Source organism: Pelophylax lessonae (genome assembly GCF_965119305.1).
Source record: "Pelophylax lessonae genome assembly, chromosome: 5".
NCBI lineage: Eukaryota > Metazoa > Chordata > Amphibia > Anura > Ranidae > Pelophylax > Pelophylax lessonae.
The window spans coordinates 323,980,809-324,007,997 of NC_138772.1; the positions used below are offsets into that span (position 1 = coordinate 323,980,809).

General features: G+C 41.3%; 1 protein-coding gene across 1 annotated transcript in view; it reads left to right on the forward strand.

The window, feature by feature from the left end:
- Window positions 1-27,189, forward strand: part of CDYL (chromodomain Y like) — a 104,061-nt gene that overhangs the window by 54,322 nt on the left and 22,550 nt on the right. Inside the window, exons 4-5 of the mRNA XM_082259385.1 lie at window positions 5,326-5,498; window positions 8,649-8,859. Coding sequence (XP_082115511.1) covers window positions 5,326-5,498; window positions 8,649-8,859 — 384 coding nt within the window. The remainder of the gene's footprint in view (window positions 1-5,325; window positions 5,499-8,648; window positions 8,860-27,189) is intronic.

Sequence of the window (27,189 nt, forward strand, 5' to 3'; positions counted from 1 at the left end):
GTTTGCAAAAATTTAAAATAAAGTGGAATAGTTGTACATGATTTGCTCATGTGTGTTGCAATTAAAAAAGTGACCCTTTAGTTTTACCCAAGCATGACAAAGAAATATGGTTTCATAACTTCCCCCTCCCTAGCACTAGGATTTAAGTGAAATATCAACACTTCTTGGTATGGATGAGGTTGTGACTTGCTGTCCTCCTTCACTGAACTGAGTTGATACCTGGTGATTGAGCCAGCTGTGACTTAGGGGAACAGATCTGCAGGTACCAACCAGACCACCCTGGTCTGAATATGATCTACCCATCTGCACCACGCTATTGGCTTATCACTACAGTTGGTGACCTCCTATGCCAGCAGTGCTGCGGGAGGGGGTGTAACAGGGTCAGGGGGAAGCCTGGTTGTTATTTACAGCCCAGAGCAAATTGCTTCTTGGGGAATCCCAGGTGCTGCATAGCTAAGGTGAACTGATACATAGGAAATATTGGGTTGAGTTACTAAAACTGGAGAGTGCAATAGCTGGTGCAGCTCTGCATAGAAACCAATCAACCTACATTTTTTTTTTTTTTTTGTCAAAGCTTACATAACCAAGCTGAATTTAGAAGCTGATTGGCTACCATGCACAGCTGCGCCAGATTTTGCACTCTGCAGTTTTAGTAAATCCACCCCTATGAGTTGTTTGCTATGCGGTAGAAATGCCGCTTCTGCTACCTTTTAAAACCACTTCGGGGTCATCTTTACTGTTTTGGCTTATGCATGAACCTGTTTATATTTGTAGGTCTGTTATGAACCCTGGAATGAAGCAAATGGACTTCTCAATATATTTGGCACTATTTTCAGCATACCCAAGTGGCATGTGAGGGCAGTAACATTCTTTTTTTTCCAGAGTGACACATGACCCTAATAAATCATGGATTTCCCCAACTCGAAGGCCTCCTTCACACGACCATTTACATGCAGCGAATGGATTCCAGCAACTGGAATCGGGGAAATTTTGCAGCTGGAGTGACCAGGGTGTATGAATAGCATTGGTTGCTTAGCCTATTTAAATTAATGACAGGACAGCAGCCACCACTTTGCATGAGGCTACATGCGAACAACAGTGGCCACTGTCAGGCTGTCAGTTTAAATAGGCCTAGTTGCCGCTGCTATTCACAAGCTCTGGTTATTCCAGCCGATCGAATCCACTGAATCTTGGTGCTGGAATCCACTGGCTGCATTTAATTGGCTGTATGAAAGAAGCCTAAATCTCTAGTGAACTACATTGTACATTTTATATTTCATAAAATTCATGTGTAAGACTTAATAGAGATAACCTAGATTAACTAGATTTTTATATTTGTAGAATTCGCAGTTTATTGACAGTTAAAGCTGTCTCCCAGGCAGACATTTAGATAAACATTTGAAATGCATATACTCTACAATAACTGGTTACCCTGCCAATGGATTTGTAATACTTTCCTGCCAAGTTTCTATGTTAGGCATCCCTGCTTGATGGTACAGCCAGAAACTGGACCTGTACAGACTACACTACATAAGCAGTACATCCTGGTTTAGGAAGTAACAACAATAAGCTCATCCTTGCGCTCCTCCCTACCAGTAAGCAGCAGAGCCCTTATTGAGTTCTGTCTCTCCCTCTCCCAGTCTTTGCTGCTCTGCAGGGAATTAGAAGAAGTTGATATCGGTGTACCCAGGTGCCTATACTAGTTATACAGTTGGGCATAAAAGTATTTAGTCAGCCACCAATTGTGCAAATTCTCCCACTTAAAAAGATGAGGGAGGCCTGTAATTTTCATCATAGGTATACTTCAACTATGAGAGACAAAATGAGAAAAGAAAATACTGAAAATCACATTGTCTGATTTTTAAAACATTTATTTGCAAATGATGGTGGAAAAATAAGTATTTGGTCAATAACAAAAATGCATCTCAATACTTTGTTATATACCCTTTGCTGGCAATGACAGAGGTCAAACGTTTTCTGTAAGTCTTCACAAGGTTTTCACACACTGTTGCTGGCATTTTGGTCCATTCCTCCATGCAGATCTCCTCTAGAGCAGTGATGTTTTGGGGCTGTCGCTGGATAACACAGACTTTCAACTCCCTCCAAAGGTTTTCTATGGGGTTGAGATCTGGAGACTGGTTAGGCCACTCCAGGACCTTGAAATGCTTCTTACGAAGCCACTCCTTCATTGCCCGGGCGGTGTGTTAGGGATCATTGTCAAAAGACCCAGCCATGTTTCATCGTCAATGCCCTTGCTGATGGAAGGTGGTTTTCACTCAGAATCTCACAATACATGGCCCAATTCATTCTTTCCTTTGTACGGATCAGTTGTCCTGGTCCCTTTGCAGAAAAACAGCCCCAAAGTATGATGTTTCCACCCCCATGCTTCACAGTAGGTATGGTGTTCTTTGAATGCAACTCAGCATTCTTTCTCCTCCAACACGACGAGTTAAGTTTTTACCAAAAAGTTCTACTTTGTCATATGGTCGGATGAAACCATTCTCCCAATCCTCTTCTGGATCATCCAAATGCTCTCTAGCAAACTTCAGACGGGCCCTGACATGTACTGGCTTAAGCAGGGGGACACATCTGGCACTGCAGGATTTGAGTCCCTGGCGGCGTAGTGTGTTACTGATTGTAGCCTTTGTTACTTTGGTCCCAGCTCTCTGCAAGTCATTCACTAGGCCCCCCCGTGTGGTTCTGGGATTTTTGCTCACCGTTCTTGTGATCATTTTGACCCAACGGGGTGAGATCTTGCGTGGAGCCCCAGATCAAGGGAGATTATCAGTGGTAGAGCTGCAACTAACGATTATTTTTTCTGTCGACTACTCTAACGATTATTTTTATTTATTTTTTTTTGCTTCATCTAGTGTTCTTTTTTTGATTAGCTAATTAATCCTTTGAAAAACTTTACAAAAAATGGTAATCACAACTTCTAATATAATATTTCAACTTTTATTACATTTTTTCAAAAAAATACTTCAATGTGGTTGAAGTTTTTACAGTATACAAAAATAACGTGCCAAAAATAAAATGTAAACAACACTTTAGCATCAGGCACGAATAATGCCATTAATTCAGAACTAGAAGCATTAAAAATGCCATATAATTTTAAAAAAAGCACTGCTCAACACTGTGTGCAAAAATACATGAAAGACATGTACATAAAGTGCCAAAAAATAAATGCAAATGGTGTCGCTGCTCTGCGTATTTTGGAAGAAAAGTATGGCATCTCTTCTCTCAGGTGTGCTGGTCAGATTGCAGTTGTCAACCATGCCTTGAGGGATCCCCAGATCAGCAAGACACTGAGGGCTGCAAAGTGCCTTGTGAAACATTTAAACGTGAGCTGGCCACTACAAAGCTTAAAGCAAAGCAGCAACAAATGGGTACCCCTAAGCATGCACCAATAAATGATGTATCCGTAATTATTACCTAGCATATATTAATTGTATGTAATAATAAATATAGTACTACTTACAAAGATGGCTCGTCCTTTTGAGGTCGGAGAGCGCCCGGAATGTTTTCTTCTGAGGTGCTCATGCATTGCAGTTGTGCTGCCGTGGTACACCATTTCGGTTTTGCAAAGGGAACAAAGGACCATTTTATCTGGCTTCTGTTTAAAGAATTCCAATACTTTTGATAATTGTGGTCTAGCTTTTTGTATTAGACTGGAACTTTCTCCATTCCCAAGAGCAGAAGCCGCCATTACACACGAGATGAGTGTGATGCATCGACGCCTTTCGCACATGCCGACGTATTTCCGTAATCGACGTAACGCCGACGCGTTGTTGCAGCACTAATCAGTGGTCTTGTATGTCTTCCATTTTCTAATAATTGCTCCCACAGGTGATTTCTTTACACCAAGCTGCTTGGCTGTTGCATATTCAGTCTTCCCAGCCTGGTTCAGGTCTACAATTTTGTTTCTGGTGTCCTTCGACAGCTCTTTGGTCTTGGCCATAGTGGAGTTTGGAGTGTGACTGTTTGAGGTTGTGGACAGGTGTCTTTTATACTGATAACAAGTTCAAACAGGTGCCATTAATACAGGTAACAAGTGGAGGACAGAGGAGCCTCTTGAAGAAGAAGTTACATGTCTGTGAGAGCCAGAAATCTTGCTTGTTTGTAGGTGACCAAATACTTATTTTACCAAGGAATTTACCAATTAATTAATTAGAAATCCTACAATGTGATTTCCTGGATTCTTTCCCCCCATTCTGTCTCTCATAGTTGAAGCATCCCTATGATGAAAATTACACGCCTTTCTCTCATCTTTTTAAGTGGGAGAACTTGCACAATTGGTGGCTGACTAAATACTTTTTTGCCCAACTGTATATGCAAATAGATTTCATGGTTTTATTTTAATCAATATGTAACTGGATTTAATGGGTTGTATTATACCTGCCTGGAGCTCAGCTTTTTTTTTTTTTTTTTTTTTTTTTAGATTGCGTCTCACCAGAAAGTATGACCCTTCTTATTTAGACAAAAGGGTAGGAAAATGGCCTTAGTGCAAATATGTACCATATTTTAACATCTCCATTTCCTCCATTGTGAATAGGCTAATTGTATGTAAAAATAACAAGCTACAGGAACGACAGATCAAAGGCGCAGGGTCTTAAAGTGCCACTAGCCAATAATGATATGATAAAGCTGGTGGTGGTGGGGAAAGGGGTGCCACTAATTACAAACATTTGTGGGCATGTTTTGGGGTGTGGGAGGGATTTATTATCTTGATAAAGAAATTATGTTGCATGACCAATTAATTGTCAAACTATCACAGGACCTTAAGGAAAAAATGGCCTGTTAATGTGTGTGTGTGTGTGTGTGTGTGTGTGTGTGTATGTATATGTATATGTGTGTGTGTATATATATATATATATATATATATATATATATATATATATATATATATATATATATATATATTATTCAGACTAATACTTTTTTTGGTTAAAAAAAAAAAAAACAGGTTCCACCTATATATTCCCTAAAAAGATTCTAATCACCGGCACCTAATATAGAACACCTGGCCTAAATTTCATGGAATTGAAGTCATGATAAATGTAGGTGGGTTCTTACTTTTTTCACATGATGATTGTATGTGGTGTTTTTTTTAGGTATATCAGTTTTTTTCTGTAGGCACCGTGAAATGAAGATATTTTAATGAAGATATGATGTTTTGCCTCCTCAAATATTTGGGAGAAGACAACAGTTTCCATGTGGTGTACTTCTTCACATGACTTTTGTGGTTGCTGTATATTCGTCCGTAAATAATTTGTGAATCCATCTTTTTGTTCATCTTTAACCTTACATTACATTTCTTTTCTTTAGGTAATGAAGGAAGTCCAGGGTGCACTAGCAACAGCAGCTGCAGATGACAGCAAGCTAGTTCTTTTCAGTGCAGTTGGGAGTGTGTTTTGTTGCGGTATTGATTTTATTTATTTTATTAGACGCTTGACAGATGATCGAAAAAGAGAGAGCACTAAAATGGCTGATGCAATTAGGTATGTTTATTTTTTCACACTTGTTCATTTATTTAAAATAGATTTGTTAACCACTTCCACTTTCACACCTGTAAACCACCTACAAACCAGAGCAATTTTTACATTTCTGTTATGGGCCCTTTGATTCAGCAATAACGGTGTCATTCTTTGACCAACCATGTAGCGCATATATGTGGCAGGCAAGGAAAGTGGCCATTTAGTCTCGCACTACACATATGCGTCCATGGCAGCCAAGGTTTCTGTTCTAAGAACACAACGATTGAGCTGTTGGATTGAGTTCTCTGGAGCCGGCAGGACTGCTAGGAGTTGCCATTCCTCCCAATGACAGCCAACAATGGGGTGGTATTACTCCACTGAACCCAATTTTTGCACACTATTTCTCCCACTTACACCAGCAATGAGGTTCTAGGCCATGATGGCGCTATATACAGTGGGTACGGAAAGTATTCAGACCCCCTTAAATTTTTCACTCTTTGTTATATTGCAGCCATTTGCTAAAATCATTTAAGTTCATTCTTCTTTATCATGAATGTACACATAGCACCCCATACTGACAGAAAAACACAGAATTGTTGACATTGTTGCAGATTTATTAAAAAAGAAAAACTGAAATATCACATGGTCCTAAGTATTCTGACCCTTTGCTCAGTATTTAGTAGAAGCCCCCTTTTGATCTAATACAGCCAGGAGTCTTTTTGGGAAAGATGCAACAAGTCTTTCACACCTGGATTTGGGGATCCTCTGCCATTCCTCCTTGCAGATCCTCTCCAGTTCTGTCAGGTTGGATGGTAAACGTTGGTGGATAGCCATTTTTAGGTCTCTCCAGAGATGCTCAATTGGGTTTAAGTCAGGGCTCTGGCTGGGCCATTCAAGAACAGTCACGGAGTTGTTGTGAAGCCACTCCTTCGTTATTTTAGCTGTGTGCTTAGGGTCATTGTCTTGTTGGAAGGTAAACCTTCGGCCCAGTCTGAGGTCCAGAGCACTCTGGAGAAGGTTTTTGTCCAGGATATCCCTGTACTTGGCCGCATTCATCTTTCCCTCGATTGCAACCAGTCGTCCTGTCCCTGCAGCTGAAAAACACCCCCACAGCATGATGCTGCCACCACCATGCTTCACTGTTGGGACTGTATTGGACAGGTGATGAGCAGTGCCTGGTTTTCTCCACACATACCGCTTAGAATTAAGGCCAAAAAGTTCTATTTTGGTCTCATCAGACCAGAGAATCTTATTTCTCACCATCTTGGGAGTCCTTCAGGTGTTTTTTAGAAAACGGGCTTTCATGTGTTTTACACTGAGGAGAGGCTTCCGTCGGGCCACTCTGCCATAAAGCCCCGATTGGTGTAGGGCTGCAGTGATGGTTGACTTTCTACAACTTTCTCCCATCTCCTGACTGCATCTCTGGAGCTCAGCCACAGTGATCTTTGGGTTCTTCTTTACCTCTCTCACCAAGGCTCTTCTCCCCCGAAAGCTCATTGTGGCCGGACGGCCAGCTCTAGGAAGGCCATTTGAGGATTATGGAGGCCACTGTGCTCTTAGGAACCTTAAGTGCAGCAGAAATCTTTTTGTAACCTTGGCCAGATCTGTGCCTTGCCACAATTCTGTCTCTGAGCTCTTCAGGCAGTTCCTTTGACCTCATGATTCTCATTTGCTCTGACATGCATTGTGATCTGGAAGGTCTTATATAGACAGGTGTGTGGCTTTCCTAATCAAGTCCAATCAGTATAATCAAACACAGCTGGACTCAAATGAAGGTGTAGAACCATCTCAAGGATGATCAGAAGAAATGGAAAGCACCCGAGTTAAATATATGAGTGTCACAGCAAAGGGTCTGAATACTTAGGACCATGTGATATTTCAGTTTTTCTTTTTTAATAAATCTGCAAAATTGTCAACAATTCTGTGTTTTTCTGTCAGTATGGGGTGCTATGTGTACATTCATGAGGAAGAAGAATGCACTTAAATGATTTTAGCAAATGGCTGCAATATAACAAAGAGTGAAAAATTTAAGGGGGTCTGAATACTTTCCGTACCCACTGTAAGTAGCTGAAATAAATAGTCCTCCCGCTGGCACCAACAAAGGACTGTATTGCTCCCACTGCTACCGGTGATGGGGCATTTTTCCACTTAACATAGGCGCTGTTCGTTTTTTCTTTTTTTTTTTTTCCACTAATCTTTAAGCCTGAGGTATTATTTATGCCCACTGATGCTGAGGTATTTTGATTTTGTACTCCCTTGGACCAGTCTGGCCCCCTAATGTCTGAGTTTTAGTAAACCGGCCCCTTGTTTAAAAACTTTGGAAATCCCTGGTTTAAACCATTATTACCATGATTGAAGGTGACAAGAAATCTCTTGAACTGAACCCTACAGGTTGCAGTGAAACCTGACAGATAATTATTCTTTATTCTATAAAAAGTGGTCACTGGGCAGCCTAAGGAAAATATATCTCATGGATTTGTGTCCAAGCCCTTATAAGGGCAGGGCCTAATTTATCCCACCAAACTCTACCTATTAAAAATATCCCTTTTGGGAGTTTACTTGCTTTTTTTTTTTTTTTTTTACATTTCATGTATTGGATTGGTATAGTGTCCACCTCCTTGTGAAGTATCAATCCTATAGTAATGTCTGTCCTGTGATCATTTCAATTGTTCACTCAGTAAAATGGCAGTGGGAGATGGAATGATTTTGGTGTTGCTTCATTGAATTCAGAACTTGGATGCCTGTTATGACTAAAAAAATAGGCTTTAAACCGTATAAAAGGTAAACATTTGCTTGTGTGAATGGCCTTACTTAAAATCCATTCTTAAAGTAACAGGCACATGTCCCCACTGAAAGATTTCCATCCATTTCCTGTGCTGAAGACAACTAAATTTTTAGCGTTCCCATCACTTTTTCTGTTAATGAAAATTGTAATCAGGACATATAGTATTGTAAATCTCCTGAGTGGGACACAGGAAAAAATCTGAAATAGGTTATAACACTTCCTACTTCCTAACTATATTCAAAATTGAAAATAAAAGTTTTGGATTTTTGATACTTTAAATTCAATACAAATTTGCATCTTTGAATGCCTGAGTTGAGTCGCCTTTTTCTCTTTAGCTTACTATTTAGTCAATCTAATAGTGATCATGTGCATTTTTTTTTTTTTTATAGGATGTTTGTGAGTACATTTATTCAGTTTAAGAAACCCATAATTGTTGCTGTAAATGGGCCTGCCATTGGACTTGGTGCATCTATATTACCTCTTTGTGATGTTATCTGGGCAAATGAGAAAGCTTGGTTTCAGACACCTTATACTACTTTTGGACAAAGTCCAGATGGCTGTTCATCGCTTCTATTTCCTAAAATAATGGGTATTGCATCCGTAAGTATATCAATTCATTTTTTAAAATATAGTACCAAACAAACTAGTTAAAACTGCACATAACACTTTGAGTTTAAAGGCCAAGTTCGCCTTTTGTATAAAAATAAAAATGCACATAGTTTTACAAGTAAAAAAAATGTGCCTTTTTTTTTTTTTTTACACTGCAGCTTGAAAAGCATTGCACCGGCGATCAGTGGCTTGCAGGTGCAATGCCATACTCTTGCAAACACTTAGAACAGCTGTCTGCCCGTACCTCCATATGGGAAGACAGTTACTGAAGTGCATGAAGAATCAATGGACTCGGCGCCCACCCAGTTTATTTGAGAACCACAAGCCATCTGCCACGGTGGAAGACAGGACTTGTAGTTCATTAATTCAGAGAACTCTGCCTAAATGATGCGGTTATGTGGGTGGAGCTCCGTACAGCCACGCTGTTTAACTGTGACAGTGGGAGATGATCACGCCTTCTATCACAGTGGGGAATCAGGGAGGAGGGGGTTCTGCAGGGGGCTGCTGTATTAGTTACATGTTGCACACTAAATATGGTGAACTTCTTTAAAACTTCTAAAATCGTTCTCACCAAACCTGTCCCATCATCAATGTATATTTTTTGCAGATGATACACGTGGATAACCACAAAACATCAACAGTAGTTTGGGGAACATTACTTTGCTTTTCAAAACAGTAAAATGTTGTAGTGTCTCTACTGCCCATGTCCATTTTCTATACCATTATGTTTGTTCCTGAATTGATTTAAATATGATTATTTTTTTTTTTTTTTAATATGCACATGAACTTAAATGGCATCCAAGTCTTAGTCTTTAGTCTTTATAGACCTTGCTTTGTGCACTGGTCCAGATCATTTGGTGGAGGGGGGATTATAATGTGGGGTTGTTTTTCCAGGGTTTGGGCTTGGCCCCTTAGTTCCAGTGAAGGGAACTCCAAAGGCACCCGCATACCAAGACATTTAGACAATTTCATGCTTTTAACTTTGTGGGAACAGTTTGGGAATGGCCCCTTCCTGGTCCATGACTGTGCACCAGTGCACAAAGCAAGGTCCATAAAGGCATAGATGAGCGAGTTTGGGGTGGAGGAACTTAACTGGCCTGCACAAAATCCTGACCTCAACCCGATGGGATGAATTAGAGCAGAGACAGCGAGCCAGGCTTTCTCGCCCAATATCAGTGCCTGCCCTCACAAATGTCCTTCTGGAAAAATGGTCAAACATTCCCATAGACACACTTCTAAACCTTGTGGACAGCCTTTCCAGAAAAGTTAAAGCTGTTATAGTGGCAAAGGGTGGGCCAACTCAATATTGAATCCTACGGACGAAGACATGGATGCCATCACAGTTCCATGTGTGTGTAAAGACAGGCGTCCTAATACTTTTGACAATATAATGTGTGTATGTGTGTGTGTGTGTATATGTATGTATGTATGTATGTATGTATGTGTGTATATATATATATATATATGTATATATGTATGTATGTATATATATATTGTGACAGGAAGTCAGGTAAATCTGTGGATGTAGTCACAGACGGGAGATACATTTCCACCTGGTTTAGAAAATTCACCAATTACTATAGGGTGTCGGCTGCAAAGGCAGCAGGAAAGGAAGTTGAAAGGCCTTCAGCTGTTCGGAATGAGGAAGTTAAGGCCTCTATAATTTGTCCAAAGGAAGTCTATTGATTGCTGCCTCCTGACGGTGTGTGAGCTGGGGAGAGGAGGACAGTCAGATGTGTGCCTCCCGACGCTGTGTGAAGCCTGGGAGAAGGATTGCTGCCTCCTGACGCTCTGTGAAGCTGGGGAGAGGAGGACAGTCAGATGTGTGCCTCCCGACGCTGTGTGAGCATGGGAGAAGACCTCCTGAAGCGATGTGCGCTGAGGAGGGTAAAAAGTGTGAAGACTACTCAAGGTGAGGTCTTGGACTATTTCTATGTGGAAAGAAATAAATGCACTGTTTGCTATGTGAAGAGACAAGCAAAGGGACATATTTAATGTGAAGAGGAAAAGGGACATGTTCAATGGACATTTGTTGTGTGAAGAAAAAACATGGACTATTGAGTGTCTGCTGTAGGATCAGCAAACAGTAGGTTGGAGACAGACTCTGTAGGTAGGTTCCTGTATGTGAGAAGGTAGCCGCCCACAGTGGCATGGATTTATTTTGTGTTTTTATTTTTATTTTGCTGTTTTTGAGGCTTGCACTTGTGTGAAGTAAATTGCAAGAATAAACCAAACTGTTGTTTGCAACCACTTCTCGGCTATCTCCCTGTGTAACGAACCCCCCCCAAAGGGGTCATCCACGCCCGCCACCGAGCTAATCTCCCACAATATATATATATATATATATATATATATATATATATATATATATATATATATATATATATATATATATATATATAATATGTGTGTTCATGTATGTATATATAATTTATAATTAAACAGATATTTACTGAAACAAATTTATTAATCGGCATTATTCTTGTAAAAGACTGTAGTGAAGACATGAAAAGCTTTTTAAAGAGAGATTATCTTAATCAAACAATACAGGACACAGGCAGAGTATTCATACTCCTTAGGTTATAGGCATGTACCTTCAAGTGATTGGACACTGGCAAAGCTTTTGAGGATACATGCCCCCTGTTCTCCTCCCTTATAACCCTACCACACGCTGTGAGTTCTCAGTTTGGTGCTAGTGTCTGAAGGTGATGAACCTTTTCTCCTTCACTGAGTAAATCACCCTTCACTTAAACAGTTAATTATTTTTCTTAGTTAATCTTCAGTCAAGCCCTCACTGTGCTGTACAGGTCCAGATCACTATGGAACCCAGACCCTGAAAACCACTTTGGGGGAATGCCCACCATAATGGGCACAGGCTGGATTTTATATACAGTCCAGTGTTTTATATAGGTTCACTCTGTATCTCTGACCATTACTGTAAAAACAGAGCTCTGTTAGTATTGTATTCACCAATCAGTGTAAACTTCAAACATGCCACTAAAATTCAACCACTCATAGTTTAGACTCAGGTGGATGTTAAATCGCATCTCTACTTGCGCACTTTGCCGTTCTTTCCAGACTAGAGCCCTTATATAGTACTCAATGATTCCTCCCTTCCTTTAATCAAAAGGATTTGTTATAGGGCAGTCTACACCTAGGTTATCCTGTACTCCTTATGGACGTGCTTACCTTATACTCTGCATTATGTTCAGTGAGTAATCCACCCACAATCTTTGCTGAATTCTATCCAGTGGAAAAGTTTGCAAAGCTAACTGGACTATGACAATAAACAACCAACGTGACCCTGTATTTTCGGATCGCTCTAATCTCCATTATGCGCAAAATCTTATGACTAAAAAGTTTGAACAGTTAAAGCGGGCCTGCAGAAGGCGCCTCACACATATGTGAGTTTCCATGGAAAATGTCTATTTGGTAAGCCACTAACTTCCAAAATTTTGCATGGAAATCACAAGTGCAGTAATTGCCATTCTGAGACCAAGGGGAATACATAGCCTCTGTGGACATCCAAGATGCATATCTGCATGTTCCCATTTACCCACCCAATTGGTGCTTTTTGTGCTTTGCTTTGGCAGACAACCACTTTCAGTCTTCTGCACCAGCCTTTGGCACATCATATGCTCCCAGAATGTCCACAAAGGTCTTAGTATCTCTGCTTCTCAGAAATCAGATGACCGTCTTCTGAAGAATTAATCTCTATTCTAGTTATCAGAAAATGTCCACAGGACAATTCAGATGTTCCAAGCCTTCCACTGGATGTTCAATTTCAACTAATCGGCTCTCCAGCCTTTCCTTCACCTACTTGGGTCTGGTCCTGGAGACATCTCAAGCAAATGTGTTTCTCTAAGAGCACATTCTCGAGAATTGAGATCCAAGAGACATCCCACATTAAGATTCTTCATGAGAGTTCTAGGCTTAATGGTAGCCTCTTTCAAGACAGTACCATTCAGTCACCCAATTATATTCAAGAACTCCTCAACAAAACATCTTATAAACTTTCCTAGCAAAGAGTCTTTCCTTATACTATACAATGACAAGGTTGTCTTATGCCCAAGGCCATCCTTTGTACCGAATGTGGTCTCCGCATTCCAGTTGTCCATTGTCCTCCCACCCTTATACCCTGCTACTAAGCTTCCAAGGGAAATATCTCTACGTTGCCTGGATGTAATCAGAGCCATTAGAGCAAAACCTTAAGGCTACTGCTCCATCTAGACAGGCTGATTCCCTGTATGTCCTGTACTCGGGACCCCTCAAAGGACACCTTGCCTCCAAGTCCATCATTGTACCATAGATACAAAATCTGATTGCAAGAGCTTACATTCCTAAAAATAAACGTCCTCCTACACTTTTACATGCCCATTCCACCAGATCAGTGGGAGTTTACTGGCCGTTTTGGCACTAAGCCTCTGTAGTCTAGTTGTGTAAGGCCCCCACCTTGTCTTCTGTTAATATCTTTTCAAAGTTTTACCAGGTAAATATCCAGTCTGCTGATTGCAGCGGCTCTCTTAACCACCTCCCGCCCGCCCACCATCAAATGACGTCCGCCCATTCAGGCAGGGCAGGCGCGCGATCGTGTGCGTGCCGCCCTGCACTGCCAGTGTCGGTGTGTCCCCGGGACACAGCCCGTCACCGGCAGGGGGGGAAACAGCCAATGGGCATGACACCCATAAGGCTACGTTCACATGCGAGCGTAGCGATTGCGGGCAGAATCACCGCGATTCTGCCCGTGATCCGGAAATCATTGCAAATCGCGGGACACCTGTGCGTTGCCCGTGATTTGCAATAGCACTCCAAACGCTGTGCGATGTTGCCGCGATTGCCGCCTGCCGAATCGCGGTAACATCGCGCAAACAACGCATGGCGCCCAAAAAGGGTACAAGTTTCTTTGGGGCGTCATGCGTTGTTTGCGCGTTGTTACCGTGATTCGGCAAGCGGAAATCGCGGCAACATCGCACAGCGTTTGGGGTGCTATTGCAAATCACGGGCAACGCACAGGTGTCCCGCGAATTGCAATGATTTCCAGATCGCCGGCAGAATCGCGGTGATTCTGCCCATGATCGCTACGCTCACATGTGAACGTAGCCTAAAGTGCACCTGTCACCAGAGACTGCCATCAGTACCGCCGTGCACCATCGCCCGTCACCTGTCACCCCATCAGTCATCGTCACCTGTCACCCCATCAGTCATCGTCACCTGTCACCCCATCAGTCATCGTCACCTGTCACCCCATCAGTCATCGTCACCTTTCACCCCATCAATCAACGTCACTTGTCACCCCATCAGTGATCATCACTTGTCACCCCATCAATCATCGTCATCTGTCACCCCATCAGTGATTGTCATCTGTCACCCCATCAGTGATTGTCATCTGTCACCCCATCAGTGATTGTCATCTGTCACCCCATCAGTGATTGTCATCTGTCACCCCATCAGTGATTGTCATCTGTCACCCCATCAGTGATTGTCATCTGTCACCCCACCAGTGATTGTCATCTGTCACCCCACCAGTGATCGTCATCTGTCACCCCATCAGTCACCTGTCAGCCCATCAGTCATCGTCACCTGTCAACCCATCAGTCATCGTCATCTGTAACCCCTTCAGTGACCGTCACCTGCCACCTATCAGTCACCTGCCACCCATCAGTGATCATCCGCAGTCAACCGTCACCCGTCGCACAGCCCATCACAGCCAGCATGTCATAAAGATGTACAGCAGCGGGGATGCCCTTCAGGTCCTCTCCATGACTGATGAGCGCACCGGGGAGCTCTCATCAGTATCCGAATCCAATTCCAAATCCGATTCGGAATTTAAAATCGCTAATAGTCCTCTTTCAGATAAGGGTGGTCCCAGTGGCAGATTCGCCACGGAATTAACCTTTTGGTGCAGGGAAAGAGGTGCCCCCCCCCCCCCCGCCGCGTCCCAGATGTTTTCCCAGCTTACCGGACCCGCCGGCAGCGGGGAAAACTATCCGGTCCCGGATCCTCAGACAGGAAGTCGATTGAGGGCAAGATGGCCCTCACTCGACTCTATGGTCTTGGAGGACCGGAGCTACGTCAAAAGTCATTGCCTAGCAACCGGTTTAAAGGGCCGCTTTTTTTTTTTTTTTTTTTTTTCTTTTTTAGTGTAGTTTTGAGGTGCGAGGTCTTTTTGACCCCAGATCTCACAATAAAGAGGACCTGTCATGCCTATTTCTATTACAAGGGATGTTTACATTCCTTGTAATAGGAATAAAAATGATCAAAACTTTTTTTTTTTTAAACTGTAAAAATAAAAAAAATAATAAATAGGGAAATAAAAATTAAAGCGCCCTGTCCCCGTTAGCTCGCGCGTGGAAGCGAACGCATACGCAAGTCCCGCCCACATATGTAAACGGTGTTCAAACCATTCATGTGAGGTATCGCCGCGATCGTTAGAGCGAGAGCAATAATTTGAGCCCTAGACCTCCTCTGTAACTCTAAGCTAGTAACCTGTAGAAACTTTTAAAATGTTGCCTATAGGGATTTTTAAGTACCAATGTTTGGTGCCATTCTGTGAGCGTGCGCAATTTTGAAGCATGACCTGTTGGGTATCTAATTACTCGGCGTAAAATTTTCTTTCACATTATGGAAAAAAATTGGGCTAAATTTACTGTTTTCTTTTTTAATTAAAAAAGGTGAATTTTTTTCAAAAAAATTGCATTTGGAAGACTGCTGCGCAAATATGGTGTGATAAAAAATATTGCAACGATCTCCATTTTATTCTCTAGGGTCTCTGCTAAAAAAAATATATAATGTTTGGGGGTTCTAAGTAGTTTTCTAGCAAAAAAAATGATTTTAGCTTGTAAACACCAAGTTTCAAAAATAGACCCAGTCTTAAAGTGGATAAATGGACAACTTTGTGTAAAGTGCTACTTGGATGTTGGGCCTCTGTATGTGGCCAGGCTGTGTAAAAGTGTTACACATGTGGTATCGCCATACTCAGGAGGAATAGCAGAATGTATTTTGGGGTGCAATTTTTGCTATGTACATGCTATATGTTGGAAATATTTCATAAATGGACAACTTTGTGTAAAAAAAAAAATGCATTTTCATTTTCTTTCCACGGTTTCCAAAAACTTGTGGAAAAAAATGACACTTTCAAAAGACTCATTATGCCTCAAAAATTATACGTTGGGGTGTTTGCTTTCCAAAATGGGGTCATTTTTTGGGGGTTTCCATTGTCCTGGTGCTCCAGGGCCTTCAAAAGTGCGATAGGTTGTCAGGAAATTATATGTGTAATTTATGCTCCTAGAATGCCGGACGGTGCTACTTGGATGTTAGGCCTCTGTATGTGGCTAGGCTGTGAAAAAGTCTCACACGTGGTATCGCCATACTCAGGAGGAGTAGTAGAATGTGTTTTGGGGTGTAGTTGCAAGTATACATATGCTGTGTGAGAGAAATAACCTGTTAATACGTCAATTTGTAAAAAAATCTTCATTTTGCAAAGAATTGTGGGAAAAAATTACAACTTCAAAAAACTCACCATGCCCCTTATTAAATACCTTGGAATGTCTACTTTCCAAAAAGGGGTCATTTGGGGAGTATTTGTACTTTCCTGACTTTTTAGTGTCTCAAGAAATGATAGGCCTTCAGTACATCAAGTGTGATCAATTTTTAATGATTAGCACCATAACTTGTGGACTCTAACTTTCACAAAGACCAAATAATATACACTTATTTGGGTTATTTTTACCAAAGATAAGTAGCAGTATAAATTTTGGCCAAAATATGTGAAGAAAGATGACTAATTTGCAAAATTTTATGACGGAAACAAAGAAAAATGCGTTTTTTTTCACAATATTTTCAGTCTTTTTTTATTTATAGCATAAAAAACCCAGTAGTGATTAAATACCATTGAAAGAAAGCTCTATTTGTGTGAAAAAAAGGACACTCATTTTTTATGGGTACAGTGTTGCATGACTGAGTAATTGTCATTCAAAGTGTGAGAGCGCTGAAAGCTGAAAATCGGTCTGGGTAGGAAGGGGGTGAAAGTGCACTGTAGGCAAGTGGTTAAGTTAGATTTTCTGACCTTTGTTGTGACTGTTGGCACAGTTCTCTCTCATTTTTGCCTACCCCTTGTATTCATTGCTTGGATGTCCCATGGTGTATGAATACTCTGCCTGTCTCCTGTACTGTACGATTAAGGTAAGCTAAGAGTTTTGACAGGCCATACATGGTTCGAAATTGACTTTTTTTACAACCTCCCTGTCAAATTTTTCCCATCTGCTATTACAGTATATTCTGACGGCGAGAAAGTCTTAATGTGTAAATGGGGGAATTGGGTCGTCTGCTGGTTGAATAAAAAAAAAAAAAATTGGCTAATGAATGGGCTACCTTTCCTGTAAATTTCATATCTCGGATTGCAGTACTGGACACTCTTCCTTCCATCCCTTGGGTTGACTCTCCATTGCTTGCTACAAAACTGACTCAGAGTTGGATAGGGTTATAGGGGAGGTGCCCATGGTGCGTGACCTCTAAACTTTTGACAGTGTCCAGTCATCTGAAGATACGCACCTCTGCCTGTGTCCCGTACTGCTGTACTGTACTCCAAGATATAGATTTTTGAGTTGTTAAAAAAAAAAACTGTAGGTGTATGTTTTCTTTAAAATGATAGTTATGGTTTTTGTTATTTTTAGGTATTTAAAATTACTTTGTCAGTATCTTGTGCCTTTGCTTAAAGAAGTGGTTGTAGACATGAAATGTGGACAAAGCCTATCTTTCTATAGTATGTACATGTCTCAACCCAGAGTGCTAGGTGTCTTTTCTGTCCGCTGCCCCGTTTATCATCTATTTGCATGGATAATTTCTAACAAGTTTTTCTGACACCAAGAGAAAAAAGGTGACAAGGGAGGGAGCTCCACCTGATTAAGGGCCTCAGCTCTGGTGCTGTATGAATGTGGGGGGGGGGTCTCTCCTGGAGTAAAAATCGAATAATAATTATTTACGGTATTAAGGTTTGAACACTCACTACAGACACAGATTTAACCATTATGGTATATAACATCTTTATAAATAAAACCAAGTTTCTTAAACAAAGAAAAATTTAGCTTTTTGACAAATGGAAGAGCAACTTTAAAATACAAAAAACTGTAAACTCTGGCTGTAATGTCATTGCATATATTACCTGAATCTATTACCAGCATTAAATATTAAAGTGGTAGTATACCGCTTTTTTTTACTTTTAACTACAGGTAAGCCTATAATAAGGCTTACCTGTAGGTACAATTAATATCTCCTAAACCTGCACGGTTTAGGAGATATTACCACTGCATGCAGCCGCTGACGAGTGCAGCGCATGCGCTCTGAAGGTCCGGCGGACCTTCAGAGATCCTTGCCGGGAATTGCCGGAAAATTACTCCTGCGCGCATGCGCGGGAGTGACGTCATCGCGGCTCCGGCCACTCACAGCGCCGGTGCCACAGAACCCGGAAGAGACGCCATGGGATCATGTCCGCTCCCACAGCGGTGTCCGGGGGTCCGTGTCGGGGCTTCGTTCTAAGGTAAGTAATTCATAATGAGCTAGTATGCGATGCATACTAGCTCATTATGCCTTTGTCTTGCAGGGTTTTTTTTTTTGTCATTAGAGTTTACTACCGCTTTAAGAAAAACTATAAGAAAAGGCTTCTTTCTTAATTTTTTTCTCTTTCAGCAGCTTAGGAGATGCCCCTTACTTAAGCTTAAGCGGTGGTGCAATACATGTTTAAACTTTAATGTGCTATTATTTTAGGCTCTGAATGGAATTGTGTTGCCGATTTAGAAATGGCCAGCAAAGTAGTGTTAATTTTGATTGTCAATTTTCAATTTAGTTTTAGTTAGTCTAATGACTAAAATGCCATTTTAGTTTTTAGTCGTATTTTAGACTTATGATTAAAATGGCATTTTTGTTTTAGTCGTATTTTAGTCATCTGAATTGTTTTAATTTTAGTCGACTAAAATTGTGTTAATTTAGTCGACAAAATTAACACTGCTTTTATACATCCAAATCAAATTTTATGTATACTATGTTGAAACCACTTGCTACAATACATTTGTGTTTAGTTTAAAGATAAGATTCAATGTAAAAATCTGCCACTGGGTGTTTTTACATCTTTATGAAGAAAAATAGAATTAAAGCTTATCCCAAAACTAAAATTATAATACTGTATATTGCAGCTTACTATAGAAACCTAGTGACATTAGAAAAAGTCCAAGAGTTCAACTGAGTCTACCCATTTATTTATTTATTTTTATTTTTTGCCTGTAAAGATCTGTGTATCCACTTACCGTTGACTGACTCCATACCTCTGCAAGATGACATTTCCCAGCATCAGCCATAATAATAAAAAAAAAAAACTCGTTATAAAGTTATTTTGAACTTTCCTTCTGCTAGTTTAAATCATGTTCTTGATTTTCATATTGGAAAATACTGCCCTCCTTAACCTTTTTCCCTTTAATATATACAAAGGTTTTATAAATTTTTCTACTTTTCTGTCTTTTCTCAAGACTACACATATTCTGTATAAACGATAAACTACAGTGCTATTGAAGCATTCAAAAGCTAAATGAATTAATGTTCCCCTTTGTTTAAAATAGCAATAAAACAAAATAAAGTGCTTATAGAAAGTAGCACAAATGATCATAAAACCGAAGTGTTCATATGTTATATCAGATTCTATCAATCTATAGAAGATCCATGTGCATAAACCTCTGTGCGGCAAAAGATCAACTTCATGCTTCAGTGCAGTTTCTTCATAAAGAAGTGTTGTGTAGGTGTCCATCACTCCCAATAAACACCCTAGTGGAAACAGACTTGCCATTTTTTTTACCAAACAGCTTTCTTATTAAAGGTTGCAACAGTTCTAAATACATACAAATGTAAAAAAGGGGGTGGGTATAAAGTAATCCTAATATGATCAATGAGAAGTTGGGGTAAATAATAAACTCACGTTAATACTTAGTACTATAGGATCAAGAATGTAGGGCTGCAACTAACAATTATTTTCATAATCGATTGTTTCAAATAATCGGATAATAACCTTAAAAAAAAAAGTGTGGGTATAAGTTTAATATGTGAAGCAATTTATTCTTAATTATCTATATGCAGTGGTAAATATAAATAACCAACTATATGATTAGGGAGCAAAATATCTAATCCACTCTGAGAATAACAGACAGAAGAGAGATACTGTATATGCAGTATTATTAGAGGTTGAATCTGGTAAATATTATCAGACTCCGAAATCACATTTTTTATTTACATAATTTTCAGACAAAACTGTAATATATTGTGTATGTATGACAGATTCCCTTGTCATAGGCAGGTGGCTTGATAAAGGCTACCTAGCCCTGCTGTCATGTATGCTGGCCATACAAAAACAATGTCTTCCTTCAAAAAAATATTAATTTTATATTTTTATGTTCGTTCGTTCGATTTTCTAATCGTTATTGTCGTTAATTTGATGTGCCTTTTCAACCACAGTGATGGGAAAATTCGAAGGAGCAGAAAAGAAAACTTCTTGGTCAAAGGAATTTTCAGACAATGTACATGGGTTTCCTTCAGAAATTACATTCGTATTAAAACTGAATGTTAAAAGCAAGTGAAATTTTCAAACGGCATTCTTTCATTCAGCGAATATATAACGATTTTTCGGATGAATATTCTTGTCCAAGAATCGATGTGTATGGCCATCAAAAGGCTTGGTGCACACCTAATGCAGTTTGCTTTTGATCTGTTTCTACAGTGCTTTTTGCTGTGCGTTTTTGCTGCGATTTACATTTCTTATATTATTTTTGTGGCCAGTTTGTTGTTGGGCAGATTAAATAACAGAAATCGCTGCAAAAACACACTCATGCATTTCTGCAGCTTCTCCATTGAAGTCTATTGAATCAGAAAAAGCAGCGTTTTGCCTTGATAAAACTCCTTAACCCTTTCCAAATACACAGTGGCTGAAAAAAGCATAGATGTGAACGTGTCCCATAGGAAACCATATTAAATGAACTGTTTTCTGCAAAAAAAGCACCAAAAACGCATAGGTGTGAACCAGGCCTAAGACGCTCAGTAGCAGCAGCATGCTTTTTTTTTTGTATCACCTGTCATAATAGGGTTAAAACTAAAATTAGCTATATATATATATATATATATATATATATATATATATATATATATATATATATATATATATATACATACATACATACATACATACATACATACATACATACATACATACATACATACATACAGTATCTCACAAGTGAGTACACCCCTCACATTTTTGTAAATATATTATCATATCTTTTCATGTGACAACACTGAAGAAATGACACTTTGCTACAATGTAAAGTAGTCAGTGTACAGCTTGTATAACAGTGTACATTTGCTGTCCCCTCAAAATAACTCAACACACAGCCATTAATGTCTAAATCGCTGGCAACAAAAGTGAGTACACCCCGAAGTCAAAATGTCCAAATTGGGCCTAATTAGCCATTTTCCCTCCCCGGTGTCCTGTGACTCGTTAGTGTTACAAGGTCTCAGGTGTGAATGGGGAGCAGGTGTTTTAAATTTGGTGTTATCACTCTCATTCTCTTATACTGGTCACTGGAAGTTCAACATGGCACCTCATGGCAAAGAACTCTCTGAGGATCTGCAAAAAAAAAAGAATTGTTTCTCTACATAAAGATGGCCTAGGCTATAATAAGATTGCCAAGACACTGAAACTGAGCTGCAGCACGGTGGCCAAGACCAGACAGTGGTTTAACAGGACAAGTTCCACTCAGAACAGGCCTTGCCATGGTTGACCAAAGAAGTTGAGTGCATGTGCTCAGCATCATATTCAGAGGTTGTCTTTGGGAAATAGACATATGAATGCTACCAGCATTGCAGCAGAGGTTGAGTGGGGGGGGGTCAGCCTCTCAGTCCTCAGATTATACGTCGTACACTGCATCCAATTGGTCTGCATGGCTATTGTCTCAGAAGGAAGCTCCCTCTAAAGATGATGTACAAAAAAGCCCGCAAACAGTTTGCTGAAGACAAGCAGACTAAGGACGTGGATTACTGGAACCATGTCCTAATGGTCTGATGAGACCAAGATAAACGTATTTGGTTCAGATGGTGTCAAGCGTGTGTCGGCAACCAGGTGAGGAGTCCAAAGACAAGTGTGTCTTGCCTACAGTCAAGCTTGGTAGTGGGAATGTCATGGTCTGGGGCTGCATGAGTGCTGCCAGCACTGGGGAGCTACAATTCATTGAGGGAACCATGAATGCCAACATGTACTGTGATATAATGAAGCAGAGCATGATCCTCTCCCTTCGGAGACTGGAATGCAGGGCAGTATTCCAACATAACGACCCCAAACACACCTCCAAGGCTACCACTGCCTTGCTAAAGAAGCTGATGGTAAAGGTGATGAACTGGCCGAGCAGGTCTCCAGACCTAAACCCTATTGAGCATCTGTGGGGCATCCTCAAATGGAAGGTGGAGGAGCACAAGGTCTCTAAAATACACCAGCTTTGTGATGTCGTCATGGAGCAATAGAAGGACTCCTGTGGCAACCTGTGCAGCTCTGGTGAACGCCATGCCCAGGAGGATTAAGGCAGTGCTGTAAAATAATGGTGACGCTTTGGGCCCAATTTGGACATTTTCACTTAAGGGTGTACTCACTTTTGTTGCCAGTGGTTTAGACATTAATGGCTGTGTGTTGAGTTATTTTGAGGGGACAGCAAAATTAACACGGTTATACAAGCTGTACACTCAGTTGTCACATGAAAAGATATAAAATATTTAAAAAAATGTTAGGGCTGTACTCACTTTTGTGACATACTGTATATATTCATAAATACACCCAGAAGTAGGATATATGGGCATTTTAACTAGGGGTCCGACATGAAGCTATATGAAGGGTGGAAGGGAGAAAAAAATCTTTTATATTAAAGTAGTACTAAAAGCTGAGACTTTTTTTTTTTTTTTTTATGAATATGATCATTTTAAATATAATGCGCAATACTAGTAAAAGTTTACTTTAAATGTAATTGTAATGCCTTTTATTACCTACAGTCTATCAACATCCACCTTCCCTGGGTTCAGATGCTGATCTTCCCTGCAGAGAGTCTTTAAAGTTATTTTTTTTTTTTTTAAACAACAAATATGTTATACTTACCTGCTCTATGCAATGGTTTTGCACAGAGCAGCCCTAATTATCCTTTTCTGGGGTCCCCCCACCGACACTTCTGGCTGCTCCTGCCTTCAGAGTGCCCCCATAGCAAGCTGCAAAGTATAGTATAGAGTGACCATATAGCAAGATAAAAAACCTTCTGTCTTTTAGAACCACTCACGTCCTGCCCAGGACTACATGTCCCATGAGGCATTGCTCCACTCACATTCACAAGCTCTCAGGCACTTACTGACATGTATGGATGGTGTACTGAGCTAAAAGTGTGGTAAGCTGTCTCTTCTGACATGTATGGACGGTGTACTGAGCTGTATGTGTGCTTTACTGTATTTCCTGATATGTAAACAAATAATGCATTCAGTCTGCAGGCCAACTAATTGACTAACCATCTAATCCATTATAAAAATAGTTGACAACTATGATCATAATCGATTAATACATTCTTAATCGACAACTAATCTGTTGAAGGAAGATAGGTAAGCAGTATTAACAGAAATTTTATATATTGCACTTACCAATTCTTAGATATGATGGCTGCATTAGGTTTTTTTTTTTTTTTGGTTTATTTTCCCTTGATGACCTGGCAGGTATGTCTGTTATTATTTTTTTTTTTTTAACTTTCTTTAAAGTGGAACTTAAGGCTAACCAACTAAAATGGGCAGCCAGGCAGGCTTTTTATTGCTGAAGAGACCTGCTCTGTCTCACATTAAAAGTACTTTCCTGCCTGTCCGCCTTTGTACAGTGAGCCACACCTGAGCAGCTCACTCTACAAAATTCGGCAATACCTAATCTGCCTGAAATTCTTTGCATGTGAGGAGAGACGTCATCCCTTTCCGGTCAATGACATCGGCCAGCATTCGAGACCGGGATGTCACTGGCTGGGCGGGGAACTCAAGGACACTGCACCGCTGGAGCTGAGGGGAGTATTGTTCCACTTAACAGACCAAGCTTTCCAGGATAAGTGCCAGTTAGAGAGTTGATACAAACCATTTAACGCTAACGGGTGTTTACAATGGTAAGCTTTAACTTATTTATGGAGAACCATTATTCCAAAAGGGAAAAAAAAAAACCTTTGCTGCAACTGCTTAAAAGGTGTTAGCTGGAGTTCTGCTTTAATTTGTAAGTCAAGTTCATCTAAATCTGCTAATGCATCTAACACTCCCCTCTCCCCAGATTGGCAGTGCTCCTATCCAAAGGTGTCTCTGTTAATCTAGTATAGGAAGTGTGTTGGCCAGATTACCAGGTGAAAATATTGGGGTGGGGACCCTAAAAAAGACAACTAATGCAGCCACCACATGTAAGGATTGGTAAGCTGCAATATATAAAATTTGTTTGTGATTTTAATAACAATATTAAGGATTGTCTTTCTGTGAAAACTCTAAATTGGCACTGTGTGGATATATAAAAGAATAGGGGAGAAGTGGGGAAAGGGGAGAGAAAAAGGGGGTGCAAAAAACGTAAGGGGTATGTGAGTAGGGGGGAAGGCAAAGGATGAGGACCACACTTCTTTCAGTGTTCGACCTTATAGGTCAGCGCTCGTGGTGACTGTAGCAGATAGTGCTACCTAAGTCATAGTAAAACAAGAAGACATCATCAGCACTCCATTGCAAACTTGGTCACTAAGTTGCTTTGAGGAAGGGACCCTGTGTGGCTCCGAAACGTTGGCTTATTTGATAATGCTCGAATAAATGGTGGTATACCTTTGTAACAGTATGCTATTGGCATCTCATCGTTTTACTGTGAGTCAGGGGGAGTGTGAACAAAGCAGAATGCCGTTGTGGTAAAGTAAATGAATAGTAGGGGTGGGATAGTGTGTCCTGAGCTATGTGGATACATTTTATTTATTTCAGCAATTCTATTTATTCTGGCAAACAATTAGTTTAGGCAGGGCAGAAATTTGTAATAGCCAGTTTAGGGTTATGCACATTGTCATAGACTCACTGATTTTAATAAACCCCTTATGTTAAATAAGCAGGCCAAACAGCACTTTTCATATATCCTAAAACTCTGGTCCACTTGCTCCTTTTTTGCTTGAAACTCCCGCATCATACAAATCGGGAAAAGGGAAGAAAAATCCCTATAGCTTAACTCCATTTATAAAATTCATTTATAAAACTCAATAGGCGAGTGATCAGTCCAGAACTAAGGTATGATCAGCAGACTCCTTGGTTTTGCAGCGCACACCAGCAGCACACTTTTTTTTTGTTTTTTTAACCACACAGACCTTTTTGTACACAAATCTTCTAAGGGCTGATGGAATGAAAAAATATATGGAAACTGAAGTTTCTCTTACGTCCTCCGACAGTCGCCGCCCCCTCACAAGTCTTCACCAATGGGTATTGACCTTTGCTCCGCAGGAGTAGCTAGGCACAAGATTTGTTAGTAACAAAAGCTTTTAGCATAGACACACCCCTAGGGGCTGTCCCACTAGTCAATACCTCCCTGCACTAGCATTCCTAACTCAGTTTGATCTTGCCTAGCTTAGGAGTAGCAGGCTTTCCTGTGCTGGGGCTTCAGTCTCAGCCTTCTACCCTTCTTTTGATTTTATTTCAAAGTGTTTTTTCTTTACTTTACTAGCTGTTATTTTACCAGCTTTTAGATAGGGATCTTCGGATGAAGAAACTTCATGCGGATTTGGGTCTCGGACTGGCCGCCCTGGGTCTCCAGGGCTGAGGGTCAGATGGATCCCCAGCCTGCCATCGAGCGTTCGGCTATGGTTCGCCCTGGCATTGTGAACGACCCATCCCTGCTCGCAGCAGGAATGCAGCCTGTGAGGTGGCTACCTCACTGGACGCTTTCTGCGGTTTTGTGCTGCGGTGCCCTGCGTCCCGGCTACGGCACTCCCTGTCATATTAGGACAGCGGTTTTCCGTTTGTGGAGGCTGCCCCACGCCATCAGGTACGGTAAGCACCTTTTCTATGTGGGGGCCTCTGTCTGGGGTGTCAGTCTGCTGTACTGTGTGTCCCCTCATGTCTGTGTAGTGGGCTCCCTGATGTGATCCCTGCGGGGTTAATATTTATTCACTGTGGTGAGGTGGGGACCCCTCTCTCTCATATGTCACCTTGTGTGTTCTGAGTGCAGACGTGTGTGCGGCGACCGCTACGGCTGAGCGCCGCGCGGTCCGCCATTTTCACTGTGAGTGACATGTTGGCTTCACCCTGGACCTTGTACAGGGTTGCAGTGCGGTGCTTTTGGCGCCGATCGCCGCCATTTTTGGTGTGTGGCGGGTCGCTCGATCCGAGCACACGTCGGCGGCCATTTTCTAGAAGCCTCCATTGGTTCCTATGGGCAGCCATTTTCCCTGAGCCTGAAGCAGTGTTATAGTTCAGCCTTCCTGACCTCGCTTCCTCGTTCTCTGGTAGGGCGATCAGTGGCAACGCTCTGCGAGCTCTGCAGGTGATCTCTCCATACCTTTCTGGGCTATCCTTCCTAATTCAGCTGTTTTCTGCCCCTGTGGGGATCGGCGCATATTGTGGGCTTTGCGGTGGGCTGCGCTCGCCGCAGCGCTTGAAGGGCCAGTACCTTTTTATTCCATACTTGTTTTTTGACATGGATTTTCAGGATAGCTGGTTCCCCCCAGCCCTGGTGGGGGTCCCTGGGTCTGCTGAACCCCCGCTGTGCCTTGATTGGCCGCTGTAGTGACATTTTTGGTGTCATGGATGGGGGTGCGGATGGCTGAACGTTCTGCATAGTTGCTGGCCAGGTTATCTATCTCCTCTGTTTTAGATGGTGATGTGGCTGCTGTGACTGGCTTGCCCTTTTCAGGGTCTCGCTCATCTCTGGACCTTTTGGGGTCTGAAGGGGAGGCAGAGGTTGAAGGGGTTGATACGTCTCCCCCAGGCTCGCCTGAAGAGCTTGCGCTCATGGATGTGCTGCTCCCTCTCATAAAAGATCATCCTTTAGGATACATAGAACCCGCTAGTCGGCGAAGGTTTTTCCCCTGCCCTGCTGCATTTCATCACGCTGTGATTGAACAGTGGCGCAATTTAAAAAAAAAAAAAAAAGCCTTTTACGGTGCCTGGCCATTTTACACTGCTTTTACCCTGTTGCGCCCTCCACGGAGGTGCGCTTGTGCGTGGCACCCCAGGTGGTTCACGCTGGGGCTGTGTTGACCAAGGTTACCCTGGTTTCCACTGAGG